Source organism: Sarcophilus harrisii, chromosome 2, assembly GCF_902635505.1.
Source record: "Sarcophilus harrisii chromosome 2, mSarHar1.11, whole genome shotgun sequence".
Classification (NCBI taxonomy): domain Eukaryota; kingdom Metazoa; phylum Chordata; class Mammalia; order Dasyuromorphia; family Dasyuridae; genus Sarcophilus; species Sarcophilus harrisii.
Window position 1 is genome coordinate 456005007 of NC_045427.1, and position 21738 is coordinate 456026744.

General features: G+C 33.4%; 1 protein-coding gene across 1 annotated transcript in view; it reads left to right on the top strand.

The window, feature by feature from the left end:
* Positions 1–21738, top strand: part of CEP89 (centrosomal protein 89) — a 142814-nt gene that overhangs the window by 75550 nt on the left and 45526 nt on the right. Inside the window, exons 13-17 of the mRNA XM_031954380.1 lie at positions 3023–3138; positions 7888–8068; positions 14039–14206; positions 15255–15396; positions 17442–17531. Of these exons, the coding sequence (XP_031810240.1) occupies positions 3023–3138; positions 7888–8068; positions 14039–14206; positions 15255–15396; positions 17442–17531 (697 nt within the window). The remainder of the gene's footprint in view (positions 1–3022; positions 3139–7887; positions 8069–14038; positions 14207–15254; positions 15397–17441; positions 17532–21738) is intronic.

Genomic DNA, 21738 nt, shown 5'->3' on the forward strand with positions numbered 1-21738 from the left:
GATACTGAATAAAGTAGTATCATTATTATATTGGCTTAGCCTACTCACAAGCAATTAATATTTATCCAGTTATTTACACTTTTCATTTAAGTAGTCTCAATTTTATACTTAGCTTACATATAGACAATGAATATTTATACAATTATTAACATCTAACTTTATTTTTTTGAAGTGTTTTGTAATTGTGTTCTTATGTTCCAGTATATATATCTTGGCAGGAAGACTGAAGTATTTTATGCTGTATGTAGTTATTTTATTTTATTTTTTTAATAACTTTTTATTGACAGAACCCATGCCAGGGTAATTTTTTACAACATTATCCCTTGCACTCACTTCTGTTCCGATTTTTCCCCTCCCTCCCTCCACCCTTTTCCCCCATATGGCAAGCAGTCCTATACATGTTAAATAGATTACAGTAGATCTTGGATACAATATCTGTGTGCAGAACCGAACAGTTTTCTTGTTGCTCAGGGAGAATTGGATTTAGAAGGTATAAATAACCTGGGAAGAAGAACAAAAATGCAAGCAGGTTGCATTCATTTCCTAGTGTTCTTTCTTTGGGTGTAGCTGCTTCTGTCCATCCTTGATCAATTGAAACTAAGTTAGATCTTGTCTTTGTTGAAGAAATCCACTTCCATCAGAATACATCCTCATACAGTATCATTGTTGAGGTATATAATGATTTCCTGGTTCTGCTCATTTCGCTCAGCATCAGTTCATATAAGTCTCGCCAATCCTCTCTGTATTCGTCCTGCTGGTCATTTCTTACAGAACAATAATATTCCATAACATTCATATACCACAATTTACTCAACCATTCTCCAATTGATGGGCATCTATTCATTTTCCATATTCTGGCCACTACAAACAGGGCTGCCACAAACATTTTGGCACATAGAGGTCCCTTTCCCTTTTTTAGTATCTCTTTGGGGTATAAGCCCAGTAGAAACACTGCTGGATCAAAGGGTATGCACAGTTTGATAACTTTTGAGGCATAATTCCAGATTGCTCTCCAGAATGGCTGGATGTGTTCACAATTCACCAACAATGTATCAGTGTCCCTGTTTTCCCACATCCCCTCCAACATTCTGCATTATCTTTTCCTGTCATTCTGGCCAATCTGACAGGTGTATAGTGGTATCTCAGAGTTGTCTTAATTTGCATTTCTCTGATCAATAGTGATTTGGAACACTCTTTTATATGAGTAGTAATAGTTTTAATTTCATCATCTGAAAATTGTCTGTTCATATCCTTTGACCATTTATCAATTGGAGAATGGCTTGATTTCTTATAAATTAGAGTCAATTCTCTATATATTTTGGAAACGAGTCCTTTATCAGAACCTTTGACTGTAAAAATGTTTTCCCCGTTTATTGTTTCCCTTCTAATCTTGCCTGCATTAGTTTTGTTTGTACAAAAACTTTTCAATTTGACATAATCATAATTTTCAATTTTGTAATCAATAGTGATCTCTAGTTCTTCTTTGGTCATAAATTCCTTCCTCTTCCACAGGTCTGAGAGGTAAACTATCCTAATGCTCTTCCAATTTGTTTATGATCTCATTCTTTATGCCTAGAGCATGAACCCATTTTGACCCTATCTTGGTGTACGGTGTTAAGTGTGGGTCAATGCCTAGTTTCTACCTGTATATAGTTATTTTAAATTGAATTTCTCTTCCTGCTGAATTTTGTTGGTAACATACAGAAATGGTGGCACTTTGTATGGGTTTATTTTATAGTTTGCAATTTTGCTTAGATTGTAATTTTTATATTTACTTTTTTAATTGACTCTCTGTGATTCTCTGGATAAACTATCATATCATTTGCCAAAAGTAATAGTTTTGTTTCTTTGCTTATTTTTAAATTTCTTTTTCTTGTTTTATTGTTATATTTAGCATTTCTAGTACAAGATTGGATAGTATTGGTAATAATGTAAAATTCTTGCTTTACCCCTAATCTAATTGGAAAGGCTTTGATTTCATTAAATAATGCTTATTCTTGATTATAGATAGCTACTACTTAATTATTTTAAAGAAAACACCATTAATTCCTGTGCTTTTAATTCTTTGTTCATAATTTTCTTTTCTTAATAATCCAAATACATGCAAAGATAGTTTTCAACATTCACCCTTGTAAAACCTTGTATTCCAGATTTTTCTCCCTCTCTTCCTCCATCCCCCTCTCCTAGACAGCAAGTAATCCAATATATGTTAAACTTGTACAATTCTATATAGATTAAATATGTATAATTCTTCTAAACATATTTCCACATTTATCATGCTGCAAAAGAAAAATCGGATCAAAAAGGAGAAAAAATGTGAAAGAAAAAAAAAAAAACAAAGCAACAGAAAAGGTGAAAATATGCTATATTATGATCCACATTCAGTCTCCATAGTCTTCTTTCTGGCTGTAAATGGCTCTCTCCACAAGTTTATTGGAATTGGCCTGAATCACCTCACTGTTGAAAAGGGCCACATTCATCAGATTTGATCATCACATAATCTTGTTATTGCCGTGTAAAATGATCCCCTGGTTCTATTCACTTCACTTAGCATCAGTTCACATAAGACTCTCCAGGCCTCTCTGAAATCATCCTGCTGATCGTTTATAATGGAACAATAATATTCCATATTTGTTTATAATTTTCTTGCATAGCCTTCCATTATCTTTTTAAAAATTTTTCCTTTACTATTCTTATCTGATTAAATGTTGTTTTTGCTGTTTTTTATCTCTTTAAATTTTGTAGGATTTATTGTCAAACTTGGATTTATTCTGCATTGAAGCTTTGCCAGTAGATATTTTCCAGACATTGAAATGGGGGTCACTAATCTACACATACTGACTTAATTTTAAAATGTAGTGTTATCCATGTTTTATTATATTTTTGTTAAATATTTCTGAGTGACATTTTAATCTAATTTGGTTTTCATTTGGGATCATTTGACATCTCTGTCTTAGACCTTGGTTATTTTTGTATGTTGTGAGTAATGGAATTAAGATATTTTACTTGTAAATTTTTATAGGCATCAGCTACAAACTCAGGCCCAGCTTGTGTTAGAAGAAAATAAAGTTTTGATGCAACAGCTTGAGATTCAGCAAGCCAAAGCCAAAGAGAATAACCAGCAACACAGTCAAGAAGGTGAAATATTTTTCTAGTATTTTCTTGTGAGTAATTGTGACATTACTAAGTTTCTGTGAGTTAATACATGATCTTTGTTGTATCCTGCCTGGACTTTGAGATTCCTATGACAGAACTTTTTGGAATAGTGGGACCTCTCTGAGTTGCAAGTAGTAGTAACAGATATGACATAGATTCATAGTGGAAAAGCCAAAAATAATTTGTTGACAACAGTACTTAAGAGGCAGAAATAAAATAGAGGCCTCAAATATCTTTTCATGAATAACAGTATGAATTAATTAGAAATCTTTTAACAAATTAGTCATCTGAATATTAGGAGGTAAATTTGAACTTATAGGCATCCCTGAGATTTCATAGGATTGAAATCAACTTTCATTGACTCATTTGATCCTCAATCACCCAGCAAGTATTCTACTTATTTGCTAGATTCACTAAAGATCCAATGACAAAATCAAAGAGTCCCTGCCCTTAAAGAACAGAGTGTGTGTGAGTGTGTGTGTGTGTGTGTGTGTGTGTGTGTGTAGCACCTTAGGGACTAGGCAGGCCGGCGCAACAGCAGAAGCATTTTTTTTCTTTTACAATAGCCTTTCATTTCTCAAAATACACGCAAAGACAACCCTCAACATTCATCCCTGCAAAAACTCTATGCTCCGAATTTTTCTCCCTCTTTCCTCAATTTCCCTCTCTCCCAGAAAGCAAGTAATCCAATACAGGCCAAACATGAGCAGTTCCTCCAAACATATCTACACATCCACTATGCTGCTCAAGAAAAATCAGATCAAAAAGGAAAAAAAAATGAGAAAGAAAAAACCAAGCAAACAACAACAAAGATGAAAACACATCCAGACTACTCTCTCTGGACACAGATGGCTCTCTCCATCACAAGTCTACCAGAATTGGCCTGAATCACCCCATTGTTGAAAAGAGCCAAATCCATCACGATTAATCATTACATAATCTTGTTTTTGATGTGTACAATGTTCTCTTGGCTCATTTCATTTAGCATCAGTTCATGTAAATCTCTAGACCCTTCTTTTAAATTTTTTTTAATTTAATTTTTAATAGCTTTTTATTTTCAAAATATGCATAAAAATAGTTTTCAGCATTCACCCTTGAAAAATTTTGTGTAACAGATTTTTTTCCTTCTTTTCCCCCCACCCTCCCCTAGGCAGCAATATAGGTTAAACATGTGCAATTCTTCTATACATATTTATATATTTATCATGCTGCATAAGAAAAATCAGATCAAAAAGAAAAAAGTGAGAAAGAAAAAAAAGGCAAGCAAATGTGAAAATACTATATTGTGATCCACATTCAGTCCCACAGTCCTTTCTCACTGGATGCAGATAGCTCTGTTCATCACAAGTCTATTGGAATTGACCTGAATCATCTCATTTTTGAAAAGAGGTCCATCACAGTTTTCATCACATAATCTTGTTGTTGTCGTGTATAATGATGTCCTGATTCTGCTCACTTCACTCAGCCTAAGTTCATGTAAGTCTCTCCAGGCTTCTCTGAAATCATCCTGCTGATTGTTTCTTATAGAACAATAATATTCTAGAACATTCATATACCATAACTTACTCAACCATTCTCCAATTGATGGCATCCAATCAATTTCCAGTTCCTTGCCACTACAAAATGGGCTGCTACAAATATTTTTGCACATGTGGGTCCTTTTCCCTCTTTTATGATTTCTTTGGGATATAGACCAAGTAGTGAGACTGCTGAATGAAAGGGTTTGCACAATTTGATAGCCCTTTGGGCATAGTTCCAAATTGTTCTCCAAGATGGTGGGATCAGTTCACAACTCTACCAACAATCCAATAAAAACATTTTGTAGAAGGCATTTCAGCTGAATTTTGAAGGAGATTAGAGATCTCAAGAGGCTGAGGTAAGGAGTGATGGCAACTCAGGCAAGGACGCAGAGACAGGGTTTGGAGTGCCATGTGTGAGAAACAACAAGGAGGCCAGTTCATTTGATTTGTAGAGTATATAAAAGGGGTTAATGTGAGTCTGTACAGGTAGGATGGGACTAAGACATTTAAAAAAAAAAGGTGTTTACTTGATCTTAGAAGTAATTCTGAGCCATTGGAGCTCAGTAAAAGTAACCTGCACTTCAGAAAAATCATTTTGATGGCCATCGGGAGAATGGAAGGAGACTTGAGGTGGAGGAAGTAATACTCTGGCTATTTCAGTAATCTAGGTTAGAGTTGATATGCACCTGAATTAGAGTAATAACTATGAGTGGAGAGAGAAGACAATGTATACAAGAGATGTGGAAGTAGAAGGACAAGATTTGTTGTATATGGGATAGGAGGGAGAGAGAAGAGTTGAGAACAGCACCCAGGTTTTTAAACCTGTATAACTGACTACTGCATTTGGAATTCAAAGTTCTGAGTTCAAATTCTAGCCCCAACACTTAATAGTGTTATGACCTTGAGCAAATCACTTAAATTCCCTTGCCCCTCAATTACTTCATTTGTAAAATGGATTTGATAATTTCAAGGGCTTTCCCAATTTTAAATCTTTGGGACTGTATTGATGGGGAACAACTTCATGTGGCCATCTGTTATGGCTCTTCTAAAAGTTACTATATCTAAGAGATTATTGAATTGCTTTAAGAGTAATTTCAGGTACAGTGGATAGAACACTAGCCCTGGAGTCAGAAAGACCTGAATTCAAATCCAGCCTCAGACATTTAACACTTCCTACCTATATGACTGAGCAAGTCACTCAACCCCATTTACCTCACCCCCCCAAAAAAAGAGAATAATTAAATTCTTCAGGAGGTAATGATGAGGGCACTATTCCACATCCTTTTCTACTAAATAAAGAAGAAATTATAAATGGTCAGAACTTGGGGAGGAATTGACTACATTATAGTGTTTATGGTAGATATGGAAAGGAAAGCTGAGCATAATCTGATACATACACTAAATATTGATGGAGTGGATTTGAAGAGTTCAGAGAGAACAGGATTCCAAGGACTAATATCCTTCAGGAAATGTTGGATTAATAGGATTTATATGCACCCAAAAAGAAACAAATGATTCCCGTGGGGAAGAAAGGGGATTAGGATATCCTTTCTAAAAGAATCAATATGAATGTACAGAAAATTTTCATCACTTAGCTTAGATTTTTTTAAACAGTATTTAGCTTTTCTAATTACATATAAAGACAAATTTTAACATTTATTTTTAAAAAACAAATGTACAGAAAATTTTCATCACTTAGCTTAGATTTTTTTAAACAGTATTTAGCTTTTCTAATTACATATAAAGACAAATTTTAACATCTATTTTTAAAAAACATAGCTCCACATTTTCTCCTTCTCTCCATTCTTGTCCCCTCTCCCTAAGATGGTAGGCAATTTGATATAAATTACATATGTGCAGTCAATGTAACATATACTTCCATATTAGTCATGTTGTGAAGGAAGAACAAATGCCAAAAGGAAACATACACACATACACACACACACACAAAATATGCTTTGATCTCATATTTAGATTCCATTGGTTCATCCTCTGGATGTGGATAGCATTTTTCATCATAAATACTTTGGAATTGTCTTGAATCATTGTATTGCTAAGAACCTAAGTTGATTCAATTTAGATTTTTAAAATGGATTCTCCCCACTTCTTTGAAGGCAATGACTCGTTCTTTTGCCTTTGTATTCTTAGACCTGTCAAGTGTATATAATAAGTCCTTACTAAATTCTGATAGAAAGACACATATGGGAGATGGAAGCAAAGACTGATATTTGTAAATATATAAAAATTTGTGGTAGGAGTTTGTAAAAATATAAGAATACTATGTCCAGAATGAATTGGGGTTTATGGTAAATGCTGAGGATAGCAAAAGGTTTTTTGTGCTGGGTTGGGGAACATCAAAGAAAGAATGGATTCAGGATGGATGATATAATTTTAATGAAGAGATAGCAGAACTAACCAACTTATGTTTTGCTTACTTATATTTTGCTTTTCCTGCTGTTCTCCAGACTAAGTAGCAGACCATTTGATCTAACAAGCATTTATTAAGTGCCAAGCACTGTGCCAGATACTAGGATACAAAAATACCTCCCCCCAAAAAAACCCCACCATAAAACAACAACAATGAAAATTAGTCCCTGCCTTTTAGACGCTTATGTTTTTGTGGAGAGGTAGGGAACAACATGTATATGAATTAAACACAATGGTAATTACATACAAAGTAATTTCCATGGGGTGGTGGCCATATCTTCATATGGTATGAAGATGGCTAATATGAAGGACAGTTGATGAATTGTAGGCACACAATGGAACAGTAAGGTAGAATGGGACTAAGATCAGGGAAGGATGTACCTGACATTCATATGGGTATGTATATGTACATACATTTACACACACCCACACACACGCTCACACCCACACACATAATATATATAATGTGCTTGTTAGTTTTATAGCTTGTTTAGTTTTTCTTGAATGTTCCTTGAAGATAGGTCTTGTTACTTGTGTAACATCTAATGTATAGTGGGTATTAATTAGCTATTTAGTAGAATGTAGATACAGAAATTTTGAAAGTAAACCCATTCATTATAAATTTACACATTTTCAAAGATCAATATATATGTTGAGTGCAGAAAACCAGCTTCATGTGAGGTTGCTTGAATCAGTGTTACTAGTTGATATAAAGTTCAAGATCTAATTCTGTTGCTTTAAATCAAATTTATTAAGTTTTATCCATTTCTTCTCTTTTTTAAAGTTTCCAAAGTGATTAAACAGCAAATGCTTCTGGAAAATAAAGTAAAGAGTCAAGAAAAGGCCCTAGCTGAGAATGAGCAGCAAATGGACATTTTACGCTCTAAATATCAAAACTTGAAAATACAAGTGGATAGCCAAATGGAGATAAAAGTTCATGATACAATTGTGAATGAACTCAAAAGGTAGGGCTCTCTACATTTTCTTAAGTAAATTTTTATTGATGTAATTTTTTGCACATTGCCATAATTTCCCCAAGTATTGTTGGTCCTCCTCCCTCCTTATTAAATATCATCCCATGTAACATTTTAAAAATATTTTTAAAAGAAGGGAAAATTAGCATAACAGATCAATATAAATGTCTGAAAATTTCTTCAATGTGCCATATTTTGAGGTCTAACATCCCTACAAAAAGGGCATCAAGATGGTGCAGCAGATGGAGTGACAGATCTGAAGTCAGGAAGATTTTGTCTTCATGAGTTCAAATCTGGCCTCAGCTACTTATTAGTTCTGTGATCCTGGCAAATCACTTAAATTTGTTTGCCTCACTTTCCTTGTTTGTAAAATGACCTGGAGAAGAAAATTGCATACTACTCCAATATCTTTGCAAAGAAAAATCCAAATGTGGTTATAAAGAGTTAGACATGGCTGAAAAATGACTGAACATATCTGCAAATTGATGTGGTAGATCTTCCTTCGCACATGTCTTGTTTTGAGTCATGCTTAATCCTTGTAATTTTACAGCATTCACTTTTGATTTTTTAAAAAATCTTTTTTTTTATATTGTTGTCATCATTGTGCACCTTGTTTTCTTAGCTCTGCTAGCTTCACTCCATATCAGTTCATATAGATCTTTCCATGCTTCTCTGTATCTATACATTCACTTTGTTTTTTGACCTTACCATGATTCTAATTCCTCTTCCTTTCAGCTCTCTCCCAAGCTATCACCTATGTACTAGCTTCAGTCTTCTCCCCTCCTCAACTTACCCCCTCGATGAAGAAGTTCAACTCTACTCATGTCTCTTGATTCCCTTATCTCCTTGAAGATCTTGCCCTGCCAAATCCCAACTTTCAGTTATTCCCACCATTCACCTTTTTTTCCTCCTAATCGCATGTTAATGAATGAAGGTGGACAAAATTCACAAAACTGTGCTGACTGAGGCCACAATATTACAAAACCATCATTTTGACAAGATGATTCCTCTTATATCTCCCCAGTTGATTCAATATCCTATCCACCACAATAATTTTTCCAAATCTTTTCTAAATTTGATAAAAAATTCTCATAGTTGTTCTTCTCTGTACTCTTTCAGATAAGAATGTTTTTTAAAATTTCAATGAAAAAAATTGAGTACTTTTACCAAGAGCTTCTTCTTTTCCCTCTCCTCTCCATCTCACATTTCTCTGATGCCTTCTGGAACTATCTACTTTTTCACCATAGACTTAGGTGTGACTTTCTGGCCAAAGCACACCCCATTCTGTGCACAAGTGATTCCATTTGATTCTGTCTTTTCCAGCTGATTCACCCTCTTCTATCACCCTAGCCTTCTCAATTAAATTTGTTCTGTCTCTTCTCAGCTCCCTACTGTCTGTAAGCATTCACATTTCCTTCATCCTCAAAAATTCTTCATTTGACCTATCTATCCCTGTTATCTATATTTCTCCTCCTTGAATAAACTCATTGAGAAGACCATCTTCAAATTAATTCCTCTATTTTTTTTCCTCTTAACTCTCTCTGTTATAGCTTCTGACTTCATCATTCAACCAAAACTTCTTTCTCTAAAGTTACTAATGATTTTTTCATTGTCAAATTTAATGACCTCTTCCCAATCCTCCTCCTCCTTGTTCTATTTGCAGGCTTTGACACTGTTAATCTTCTCCTCACGATCTCTCATTCTTATACTGAATGTGCGTATGTCTTTTTTCCTGGTTTTCCTCTACCTATCTGACTACTACTCAAAATCTCTTTTGCTGAACTTTGATCCTGGTCTTTCCCATCAATAGTGGGTATATCCCAAAGCTCTGTCCTGATCTCTCTCCTTGTTCCCTCCATGAGCTCAATGAATTCATTTATCATCTCTGTGCAGATGATTATCAGAGCTTTTCATCAGTCAGAAAATCATTTATTAAGCATTTATTATGGATCAGATATTGCACTAAGCATTGGAGATTTTTTTAAAAAGACAACAAACAGTTTGGGAAACAATAAGCAACACATTTGCATGTACGAGATATATATAGAAAGAATAGGAAATAATAAAAAGAGGGAAGGCACTAGATTTAGTAGTTGAGAAATGCTTATTAGCAGTTGGGAAATCCTTCCTCTAAAAAAAATTTTTGTAGGAAACCAATGTCACTGAATGGAAGAGACATGATAGTATATAAGGAGTATGTGTGTGGGTGTGCGTGCGCATGTGGGTGCAGAGGGGATTAGGTTTTGAAGGACTTTGAACACCAAACAGGATTTTATCTTTGATCCTGAAGGTGATGGGGAGCCATTGGAGTTTAATGACTTCACTTTAGGACAGTTACTTTGGTGTCTGAATGGAGGATGCACTGGAGAGAGGAGAGAATTGAGGCAGCAGACCCAGGATGGTAGGAGGAGGGCCTGCACCATGATGGTAGCACTCTCAGAGGAGAGGACAAGGCATCTTTGAGAGATGTCACGAAAATGAAATCCACAAATTGGATATGTCACATTCAGTATGAGAATGAGTGAGAGTGAAGAGCTAAAGGTAACTACTAAGTTGTAAGTCCAAGGGATGAGGAAGATTATATTACCCTCTTAATTAATAAAGGAGTTAGAAGAGAATGAGGGTTTGGGGGAAAAAATAATGAATTCATCTTTGGAAATGGTGAGTTTAAGATGTTTACTGGACATCCAATTCAAGATATCTGAAAGGAAATTGAAGATGTGAGATTGGAGGTTAGTGGTTAGGATTGAGTAGGTAGATTTGAGAATCATCAGTTTTCAGAGGGTAATTAAATTTATGGAAGTTGATAAGATTACCAAGTCAAGTAATATAATATGGAGGATCCATTGTAGAACCCCATGAGATACTTATGATTAGAGGGCATGGCCTGGATGAAGTCCAGCAAGGGAAAGAGAGAAAAAGTGGTCAGATAGGTAGAAGGAGAACCAGGAGACAATAGTGTCCCAAAAACCTGGAGAAAAGAAAGTATTGAGGAGGAAAGGTTGATTTAACAGTGTCAAAGGTTTCAGAGAGGTCAAGAAGAATGGAGATTGAGAAAAGACTACTGAATTTACAAACCAAGAGATCATTGATAATTTTGAGAAAACAGTGTCAGTGGCATGATAAGGTTGTAAACTGGATCCTAATGAGTAAAGAAGAGAATAAAAGGAAAGAATACAGATGGCACAAATCATAAATACCCTTTTTTATTTAGACACAAAAGGACAGAAGAAATATAGGATGATAGATAAAGGGAATAGAAAAAACAAGTGAAGATTTTTTTGAGGATAGGATAGAAATGGGCATGTTTGTAAGTAGGACTGCATCCAGTATACAATAAGAGATTGAAGATAAATGATAAGAGTTGGGATGATGGGGAAATCTGTTGCAGGGGATAGGATGGAATGGGATTCATTGTGCAGGCAGAGATTTGCCTTAGTGTGGAGTAAAGTTATCTCTTTGTGAGACAGGTAAAGGAGGAGAAAGTGGCAAAAGGCTTTGGGGTGACAACAAAAATGGAAGATAGAACTCAAAGTGAATGGCCTCAATTTTTTCTGTAAAATATGATCCATGGTTCTCAACTGAATTGATAAGGAAAAGAGAACTTCTGAGAGGGATGAAAATATTGGAAGAGCCACTGTGAAGAATTGGGATAGTGAGTTAATAAATAATAATAAATAAGGATTGCCTTTTGTGAGGCCCTGTTGATGTTATGTAACAAATTTGGTGGTTTTCCATCCACATTTAGCAGCATAGGTAGAAGCAAAAGACAGATAATGGAAGTCATCCAAGGAGGATTGGTAGGGTGCTATCAGTCATATGATCAGGACTCAAGAGAAGGGGATAGTATAGAGTTGAACTGGTTCAACAACAAGGAGTTAAGATGGGGAGAAGAGGAGAGAGAGGCTAGTACAGGAGAGATGACCTAGGAGAGAACTTAAAAGTAGGAAACTTCTTAAAAGGAAAGTATTTTGATGAGGTGTCAAATATGTATAGCATAACTATTCATATCTCAAAAGAAGTAAGTTCACTGAGTGATAGAGGTGGTAAAAACTCTGAAAATGGCAATAGAAAGCAAGAAATAACTTCAATTCCCCATCTTATTAGTTAACCAAGGGAAATGAGTAAAGGTTTAAGAAGTTAGAACTGGAAGGAGTGACCAGAGAAGCTAGGGTTCAAAAAGAACAGGCATGAATGATAGCTAGGAAATGGAAAGGATGGGAGAGAAAAAGATTATTTTTCCAGTCTCTCCTCTTTCCTGACTTCCAGTTGTGCATTTCCAGCTGCACATTGGACATCTCAAACTCAATGTCACAGATCTCTTAAGTTTAACATGTCCAAAATTGAACTCATCATTTTCCTCCCCCCTCAAAAACAACAACAACAAACAACAAAAACAAAACCAACAGTGACTCTTCCTCTTCCAGACAGCCTTATTACTCTTGAGAATACCATCATCACTCAGGCTTGCAACTTTGATTGTTATGCTCAATTCCTCACTTTTACCATTGCTAGGGCCATCCAATCTATTTCAAAGCCCTGTCATTTCCTACTTTTATCACATCTTATGTATTTTACCTCCTTTCTTCTTATATTGCCATCACTGTAGTGAAAGTCCTCATTACCTCACTTCTAGATTATTTAGAGCCTTTTGGATGATCTTCCCTTAAGTCTTTTCCCACTCTAATCCATCTTCTACTTACTTGTCAATTTGATTTTTCTGAAGTGTAGTTCTTACTTTCTCATCATTTCCTCCCACCAGTTTAATGAAGCAGAAGTCTTTAACATTGGATCATATTAAATCTTCTGTTTGCCTTTTAAAGCCTGTTTATAACCTGGTACTTCTACCTTTCTAATATTATACTTTACTTTGCTGTATGTGCTCTTCTGACCAGTGATGCTGATCTCCTTGCTGTTCCTTAGACATTTCTTGATTTTTGATATTTTCCACTTTCTGTCTCCCATGCCTGAAAATTCTCTTCCTTCTTATTTTTGACTCCTGGCTTCTTTCAAATCCCAGCTAAAATTCTATATTCTACAAGAAACTCTTGCTGATCCTCTTTAATACTAGTGCTTTTCTCCTGTTGATTATCTCTAGTTTGTTCCGTCTATATTGTTTGCATATACCTGTTTTTATGTTGTCTTCCCTTTTTCTTGAGAGCAGGAATTATTTTTGCCTTTCTTTGTATTCCTATGACTAGATGAGCACCTGACCTATAGCAACTACTTAATTAGTGCCTAATAAATGCTTGTTGACCTGACTAATTGATTCGGGCTACTTACCTTGGCATTTTTATGAATAGTATAAACAGCAAAGAAGTAAGAATTAGAATCCAATTGGCTGCAAGTCTGGAACTTGATCTCTAATTAGATTGGAAATCAACCCCAAATATAGTGCTCAGGAAGACTACATTATACAGTCACTTGTGATACTTCTTGACTTAGTAGTTACATTTACTTTTTTTGTTTTGATAAAAGCCTCTTTTTTTCAGATCTAATTTTCACATGTAAATGTATTGCTTATAAACAAAATATAATACTACTATCTAGATAGTTATTAATTGCATATTTGCTTAAAGCTTCTATTAAAACTTTTTAGCTCTTATTATGTAAAACATTTAATTATAATATAAATATATTTAAAAGCAGTTTTTCATGTTAACTTGAAATAATTTTCTAATCAGTATTGTATTTTGTTTGGCTCACATGAAATATGTTAAACTTCTCCATTTTTGGCCTCAAAAGCAGGCAGATAATGTAGTAAAGAAAACACATTTTCAGCCCACCATCTCCCCCAGTCCTCAGCAGTGTACCTTTCAAACCAGTCCTCCTATATGAGAATGACCCTCACACAGAAGAGGCTCGCTGAGTGCCCGTGCTACTGATCAGTATCTCACAATAAACCTGTTTTCACAATAGTATTTTGAATATAAATTTCTTGCTTTTTTCCCCCTCTTCCAGCCAATTACAAAAGGAAAAAGAGAAATGGAATGCTGAAACTGACAATTTGATAGGAAAGATGACAGAGCTGCAAACACAAAACAAGAGCCTGCTTTTAGACAAAATCAAATTGGAAGCCGAAAACAAGGCCCTGAGAGCTGAATTGGAAAGGGCACAGAAATTAAATAGGTTTATAGATTTTCTTTTTTAACTTGTTTTCCTCCATGCTAAATAAAATATCCAAAAATGTATCTGAACTCTGTGTTGGAGATTTATAGCTCTTGTCTTTTCCTTTTGTCTTTTAGTAGATCTAACTCTGATTTGTTAATAAGTTCTGTGTAAAGAGAGAAGACTGATTAGAATAATTCTTTTATTACATAAAAGTACTACAAAGCTGGTTTATCTCATATAATAACAGAAATAATATTCCTGAAAGTCCACAGTTCAGTAATAATTGATACCGATAATGATGACCTTGAGGTACTATAAGACCCCAAGGTCCCATCTGAATCATAATATACTATTAATCAAAAGTTATTTGATAAACTAATCCTTTATTCTCTAATGATGCTAGAAAACAGAGATGTTACTATATAATAAATTGCTTATGGACCGAAGAAGAAAAGACATATCTTTTTTTTTTCTATGTGTGTGTGTGTGTGTGTGTGTGTGTAGGTAATTTTTATTTTATGTTGTCCAGTGTTTTGTTTATGTTATGACTATAGATCATATATTTCCTTCCATTGTGTTCATTTTGCCTAGGATCTTTAGTAAGAGATATATTGGAAAGAGCATTAGGAAGCTGGAGAGTTAGGTTATAGTATTTCTTCTGCTACTAGCTCCCTGTGTTAAGTATGACAAATCATTTCTCAGTTTCTTCATGGGCAAAATGACGATTGGATTAAATGATCCCTAAATTTTCTCCTGTTTCTTCTATTTCTAACATTCATTTCCAACTGGAATCAAAAACCCAAGGAAAAAAGAAAGTTTCATTATTTTATTGATTGCTCAGTTATTATGTACATTGTTTACATTATTTTGCACCAATAAATTAATATCTTTAGTCTAAAAGTAAATTCAATATGAGCTTTCACTTTTAAATTTAATGAAAGCTTCAGGTTGTAAAATAATATAATTTAAATTCCAAGGCATTTCATGTCTTTATAACATAACTATTTCATTCTGTCTTGACTAGTAAGTTTTTTTAAAAATATAATTATTTGCTGAACTTTTGTAGGGGATCTCAAAAGCAAATAGACCTCCTTCAACAACAAGTAGAAGAATCAATAGAGAAAGAAGAGTTAACTCACCAATATCTGACAAATTTTGTCATTTTCACAAATGCTATAGCTCAGGAACGTGACAATCTTATACAATTGGTAAGTTTCCTCAAGATTACTTCAGGTAATCTTAAGTGCCTTTTATTGTGCATGCTTATGATTTTTAAGGATATTAATTAAAGATTAATGCTACTTAAAACTTAAAATCTTTGTATCTCCAAATGTCTCATTGAGTAACTTACATAATATTTTTATTTAAGTCTTTATTAACTAGAATTTCCAAGTATATCAAACTTAATAATATTCTGTTTCAGACCTGTTTTACTTGAAAGGATTTGATTTCTAATTCTAGATCGCCTGGCACATGCTTGTTTCCATTGTCAATTCATCTAACTTCACAGAATGTTAGAACTAAAAGAGACCTTAGCTATTATCTAGGCATAGGATCATAGATTTAAAACTGAAAAAAATCTTCAGAGACTGTCTCATTAAACTCTTTCTTTCACAGCTGGGGAAACAAGTCCACAGAAATGAAGTGACTTGCCTCGTGTCACACAACTAATAAGGGGCTGAGCTGAAACTTGAACCCAGGTCTTCTGTTTCTAAATTTAGCCCTTTACATTGTATCATTTTTATTTTATATTAATTTCTTTCTTTGGAATGTGGAATTGTTGTTGCTGATCTATTTTATATGATTTATGTTGTAAGAATTTTTAACTTTTTAAACATTTTAAAGTGTTTAATTTAAACTAAAAGAAAATAAACATTTTAAAATGTAATTTACTTTTCATCTTGTATTAATCATATATTTGGGAGAAATTGTGGCTCAAAAACAACTTAATATAGTAAAATAAACTATTATGCTATAGGAAACATTTGTTTTTCATGTTAACTTGTGATTTTCTTTTTTAAAAATAAATTTTATTTCCCCCTTAATTATATGTTAAAACATTTTTAAAAAAAGTTTTGAATTCCAAAGTCTATCCTTTCCCTCCTTTTCTCTCCCCTCCCTGACATGGTAAACAATTAAATATAGGTTATATGTGCAATCACATAAAACATTTTCATATTAATCATTTCGTTCAAGATGACTCAAAAAAAAAAAGAATGAAAGTAAAAAATATCTTGCTTCATTCTGTATTCAATCAATATCAGTACTTCATCATTAGTCCTTTGGAATTGTCTTGGATCATTGTATTGCTGAGAATTAGGTCATTCACAATTCTTCATTGTACAATATTGCTGTTACTATGTATCTCATCTTCTCCTGGTTCTGTTCACTTCACTTTGCATATAAATTTATATATAGTTCATAGAAGTCTTTCTAAGTTTTTCTGATATCATCCTGCTTGTCATTTGTAATACCACAAAAATAGTCCATTGCAGTCATATACACAGTTTGTTCAGCCATTCCCTAATTGATGGGCATCCCTTCAATTTCTAAATTTTAGCTACCACAAAAAGAACTGCTATGAATATTTTTGTACAAATAGAGCCTTTTCTCTTTTTTGGATGTCTTTGAGACCCTGTAGTGACACTGCTGGATCAACAGATTTGCACAGTTTTATAGCCTTTTGGGCATAATTCCAAATTGCTCTCCAGAATGATTGGATTAGTTCACAATTCCACCAGAAGTACATTAGTGTCTGTTTTCACACATTTCTTCCAACATCCATCATTTTCCTTTTTTTGTCATATTAGCCAGTCTGATAGATGTGAGGTGGCACCTTAGAGTTGTTTTAATTTGCATTTTCTCTAATCAACAGCAATAGGAAACATTTAAAATTAGTGACATTTGCTTGCTTGAATTTTTCTATTTGATATTCTTAATATACTTGTACTTCTAAAAGTTTCTGATTCTTGAATAACTTTGGAACATTATACAAATGTATACAACTTTAAGCTTAAACGGTTTCATTTCAGTGCATATGACTTATTTGTAGATTCCTCCATTTTTCCTTGACAAATGATATTAATATTCTAATACTAATCAGTACTCTGGATTTGGACATTTAGAAGAGAAAATGATATGACTGTAAAAAAATGGTGGAATGGGCTATACTATTATTCATTATGTCAACAATGTTTGTGCCCAGTTGCAAAAGACTTTGAATCTCTTTTCTTTTTTTTTTATGTTTTAACAGACTCAGTGCCTAGAAAGTGAAAAGCAAGGAGTTCTCTATAAAATAAAAGAGAAGAATATTCGCTTAGGAAAATTAGAAGAAAAGGTAAAGGTAAGCATCCTTTTTAGGGAAATATTATAGATATCTCAGGTGTGGTATGGATTTTGTGTTTAAGAATATTATGTATGTGTATGTATATATATAGTTGAATTAATCAGGAAATACACCAGTCTGTATGGCAACATTAACCTTCATCAGAGCTATAATTTAGGGCAGTCAGGGTTTTTTCTCAGGATTCTGACACAAACTCCTTCATAAGTAAAACCAACTGAGTTTAACATCTAGTTAAATAATTATTAGTAAATATAGGTAATTACTACATACTAAGACTCCTTTCCCCTTGCTTGCAAATGACTACATTACTAGCAATAATCTATCTAGCCTTCCTCTGACAAAAATGTTTTGTTCTTTTGTCTCCATTTTTCTACTGGGAGGATGATGTCCATTGCCTCTCCCTCTGCCTCAGTTAAATTTGACTTAAAAAGTTGATTTGACATCTGTTCTGGGCCAGGCACTAACTTCTGCATTGGAAATACAGTACCAAAAAATAAAATATTTTCAACTCTCAAAAAAAAAAAAAAAAGTTGATTTGAGAGCTGTTTTCACATTATTTTATTTGAGATGGGTTTTTGTGGCATTTATTCATCTCAGGTTCCTGAAATGTTAGTTTATAGCTTTGATGGAGTGGTACATTTGGTAGAGTCCTTTAGTTAAAAATACTTTCTCCCTGGTAAAGATAAAATATTTAGCTAATTGTTCTTTGAAGGAACAGCTTTCTACTCTCTCAAGATGAAAACAGCTAATAGAATTAGTTCATAAAAATTTTGAATCTTAGAGACTAATCCATTTCCCTCACTTTTCAGGAGAAGAAACTAAAAGATCTTTGTCAAAGGTCATGGTTGTTTTGGTAATAAAGCTAAGACAAGAATTTGAGTCTTAGCATTAGGATTCTTTCCACTGTACCATGCTATCTTACCTATTCAAACCTGACTTTTTAAACTTCTGTAGAAAACTATATTTAAATTCCAAGCAGTTCTTTACCAATACAGGGTAGGAGTGTTAGGAGTTTCTGGGCATTGCTAATACTTAAATTACTCAGCAAATTTATTGATTTTCCTCACACATTAATTTGTTTATATACTCTCCAATCAAAATAGATCATGAACTCTTCCCAGTCCTTGAATTCTATCTTCTGCCTCCTTCTCTTTGAAAAGATCAGTCAGTTCTCATTTCTAGAGTTTAGTCCCTTCCCATCTCCCCCTTTCAAATTCCTTTTTCTTTAAGTCACAGCTCAAGTATCAGTCCTCTAAGAAGCCTTTTCTTAAACTATTAGATTTCTCTCCTCCTTCAGCTCTCCCTGGAGCACTTTGTCTTATTCTTTTCTCTCTTTTACTACCTCCTTTGTTTTATACATATCTGTGCAATATTGCATAATAAAATATGTTCTTTAAGGTTAAGATTTGTTTTGTCTTTGTTTCCTTAGTATCTATGGCACTTATTAAGTAATGGTATTTATTAAATATTTGCTGATTTGTGGAGTTGCACATAAAAACAAATTTTATGCAATGAATATTTAAATGTTCTAGCAGAACTCATTTTTTGTGTCATATACAATCCTTTTTCTGTATCTAAAAGTGTTTTTTTTTCCTAATTGCAAGTAATAAAGATAACTTTAAACACAATTAAAATAAAATTTTGAGTTCCAAATTTCCTTCCTCCCTTCCATTTTTCTTCCCTCCCTAATACAGTAAGCAATTTAACATAGGTTATATATATGCAATCATGTAAAATATTTTTCCATATTAGCGATGTTGTGAAAGAAGAAACAGTTGACAAAAACAATTATAGTTTGCAAGAAGAAAAAATGTGAAAGAAATAAGGAAAGTGAAAATAATATGCTTCAATTTGCATTCAGATTCCATCAGTTCTTTCTCTAGATGTGGATAGTATTTTTCTTCATGAGTCTTTTGGAGTTTTCTTGCATAATATTGATCATTGCATAATGTTGTTGCTACTGGGTGCAGTGTTCTCCTGTTCTGCTCTCTTTATTTTGCATCAGTTCATATAAAGTTTTCCAGATTTTTCTGAAGTCATCCAGCTCATTATTTCTTATAGAACATCTGTATGAGGAAACATAACAATATGCACTCTTCATTTGTAAAAAATCAAAGACTAGAGTTAGTGCTGAAAAAAGGTATATATATATATATATATATATATATATATATGGTTTATACATATTTTATCATATTTATATCATATCTTAGGATCACATTAGAATATATAATTTTTAGTCATTTAGAATCATTTCAAGTATGAGAAAACTGAGGCTGGAAGATGCTGATTAACCTGCCCCGGGTCATACAACTTGGAAATAATAGTCTAGAACCAATATGAACTCAGGTCTTCCTGATTCCCCAGGTCCAGCTGTTCACTGTGCTGACCTATATATTGAAATCCCTTAGTAGAAGGGAAGGAATTGGGAAGGAGAAAGAGATTTTGAGCCACACACTGAACACATGTAAAATTGTGTTATTTAAAAAACATTTTTTTTTTTAAGTTTTGATTTTTTTTTTCAAGCTTATAGCTAATACTTGACAGTTGGCACATCTTCATGTGTATATATTAGATGTAAATGTTTAGCAGAATCCTTGAACCTAATTTTTTATATTTTGATTCTCTTCCTGTTTCCTGAGATAAATCCTAGGGGATTGTTTTTCCCCAGAAAAATAATAACAGTTTCTAAAATAAACAAAAATTTTGCTTTGGGCTTTTTTTTAAAAATAAAGATAGTGTGTAAAGGAAGGGGATGACATTCGTTTTACAGAATAACTTTGCTATAGGAAATAACTTTCAGATATACATAAAAACAATAATCCAGAACACTTATCTAAGCTTTTGTTCTTGTCTTGTACAAGAAATAGACAAAAAGTTATAAATAACCACACATTAGAGATTTAACTTTGTTGTGAATGCTACCCCTCTCCCCAGATCCTCAGTAAGAGTGTGAAGAAACAGCATTTAATTAGTTCTAATGATATACTTCATTCTATTTTCACAGGACAGAAGCTAGGAATTGTAATCTTGGTATTCTGTTAAATGTCCATTTATTCCTGCTTTGTGATTATAACTAATATTTAGAATGATTGCTCTGAGGTCCTGAAACATCCTGAATTAAAGAAAGATCCATTATATTTATTATATTCTGCTTACTAATGCAGGGACATGTACTTACATATTTTAGAAAATATTTTTAAAATGAGGTTCAGAAATCAAAGAAATTTTCTGGTTAATCGATTATAAAATTCAGTTAATCTCAGTGTCTTTTAGATATTATGAATAATCAAGATTTTACTATATTTATCTTATGGAAGACACATTTTTACTTGTGGGTTAACCATGAAATAGCAAACCATATTATAAAAAGCTTCCCTTTGTGTTTTTAAGCCTTATACTTTCTTTCTTTTTTTTTTTAAGTAACTTTTTATTGACAGAATCCATACTAAGGTAATTTTTTACAACATTATCCCTTGCTCTCACTTCTGTTCCGATTTTTTCGCTCCCTCCCTCCACCCCCTCCCCCAGATGGCAAGCAGTCCTATACATGTTAAATAGGTTACAGTATATCCTAGATACAATATGTGTGCCGAATCGAATAGTTCTCTTGTTGCACAAGGCCTTATGTTTTCAAATGAAATAAAAAGGTATATACTTTTAACTATGTTTTTATTTTTGAAGATACTCCAGCTTTGTGTCACATTATTTTTCACTTGAAAACCTCTAGTATGAATGTAGCAGCCTAATTTATGGCAATTCTCTTTTAATATGTGGTACTTGTGATTTCATTTTCAGGAAACCTTTCATACAAATTTAAACTTATGATTTCTTTTAAAAAAGCATTTTAAACAAAATTAACCCCTTTAAATAATTTACAAACAGCTGATCCATGAGTTTGTTATATTCTTAATGGCTGTTTAGAATTTTCTTGCCCTTTTTCTTATCTATCCTATATCCTATGTTCCCAGTTGTGGCTGATATGTGGAAAAGTTGAAACTAAGGTGGGGGTATATCTTTATATCTCTTACCAAAATCCAAGACAATGCATAAATGATTTCTATTATCTATTTTATATCACTTACCTTGTCTGCCTTGCATTATCATAAGAGAGTTGATATATATTTTAACACAAGTGTATTAAGCATTTCATTTTCATTCTAAAATATAAACATCAAAATTCTCATGATCATTTCTAAAAAAA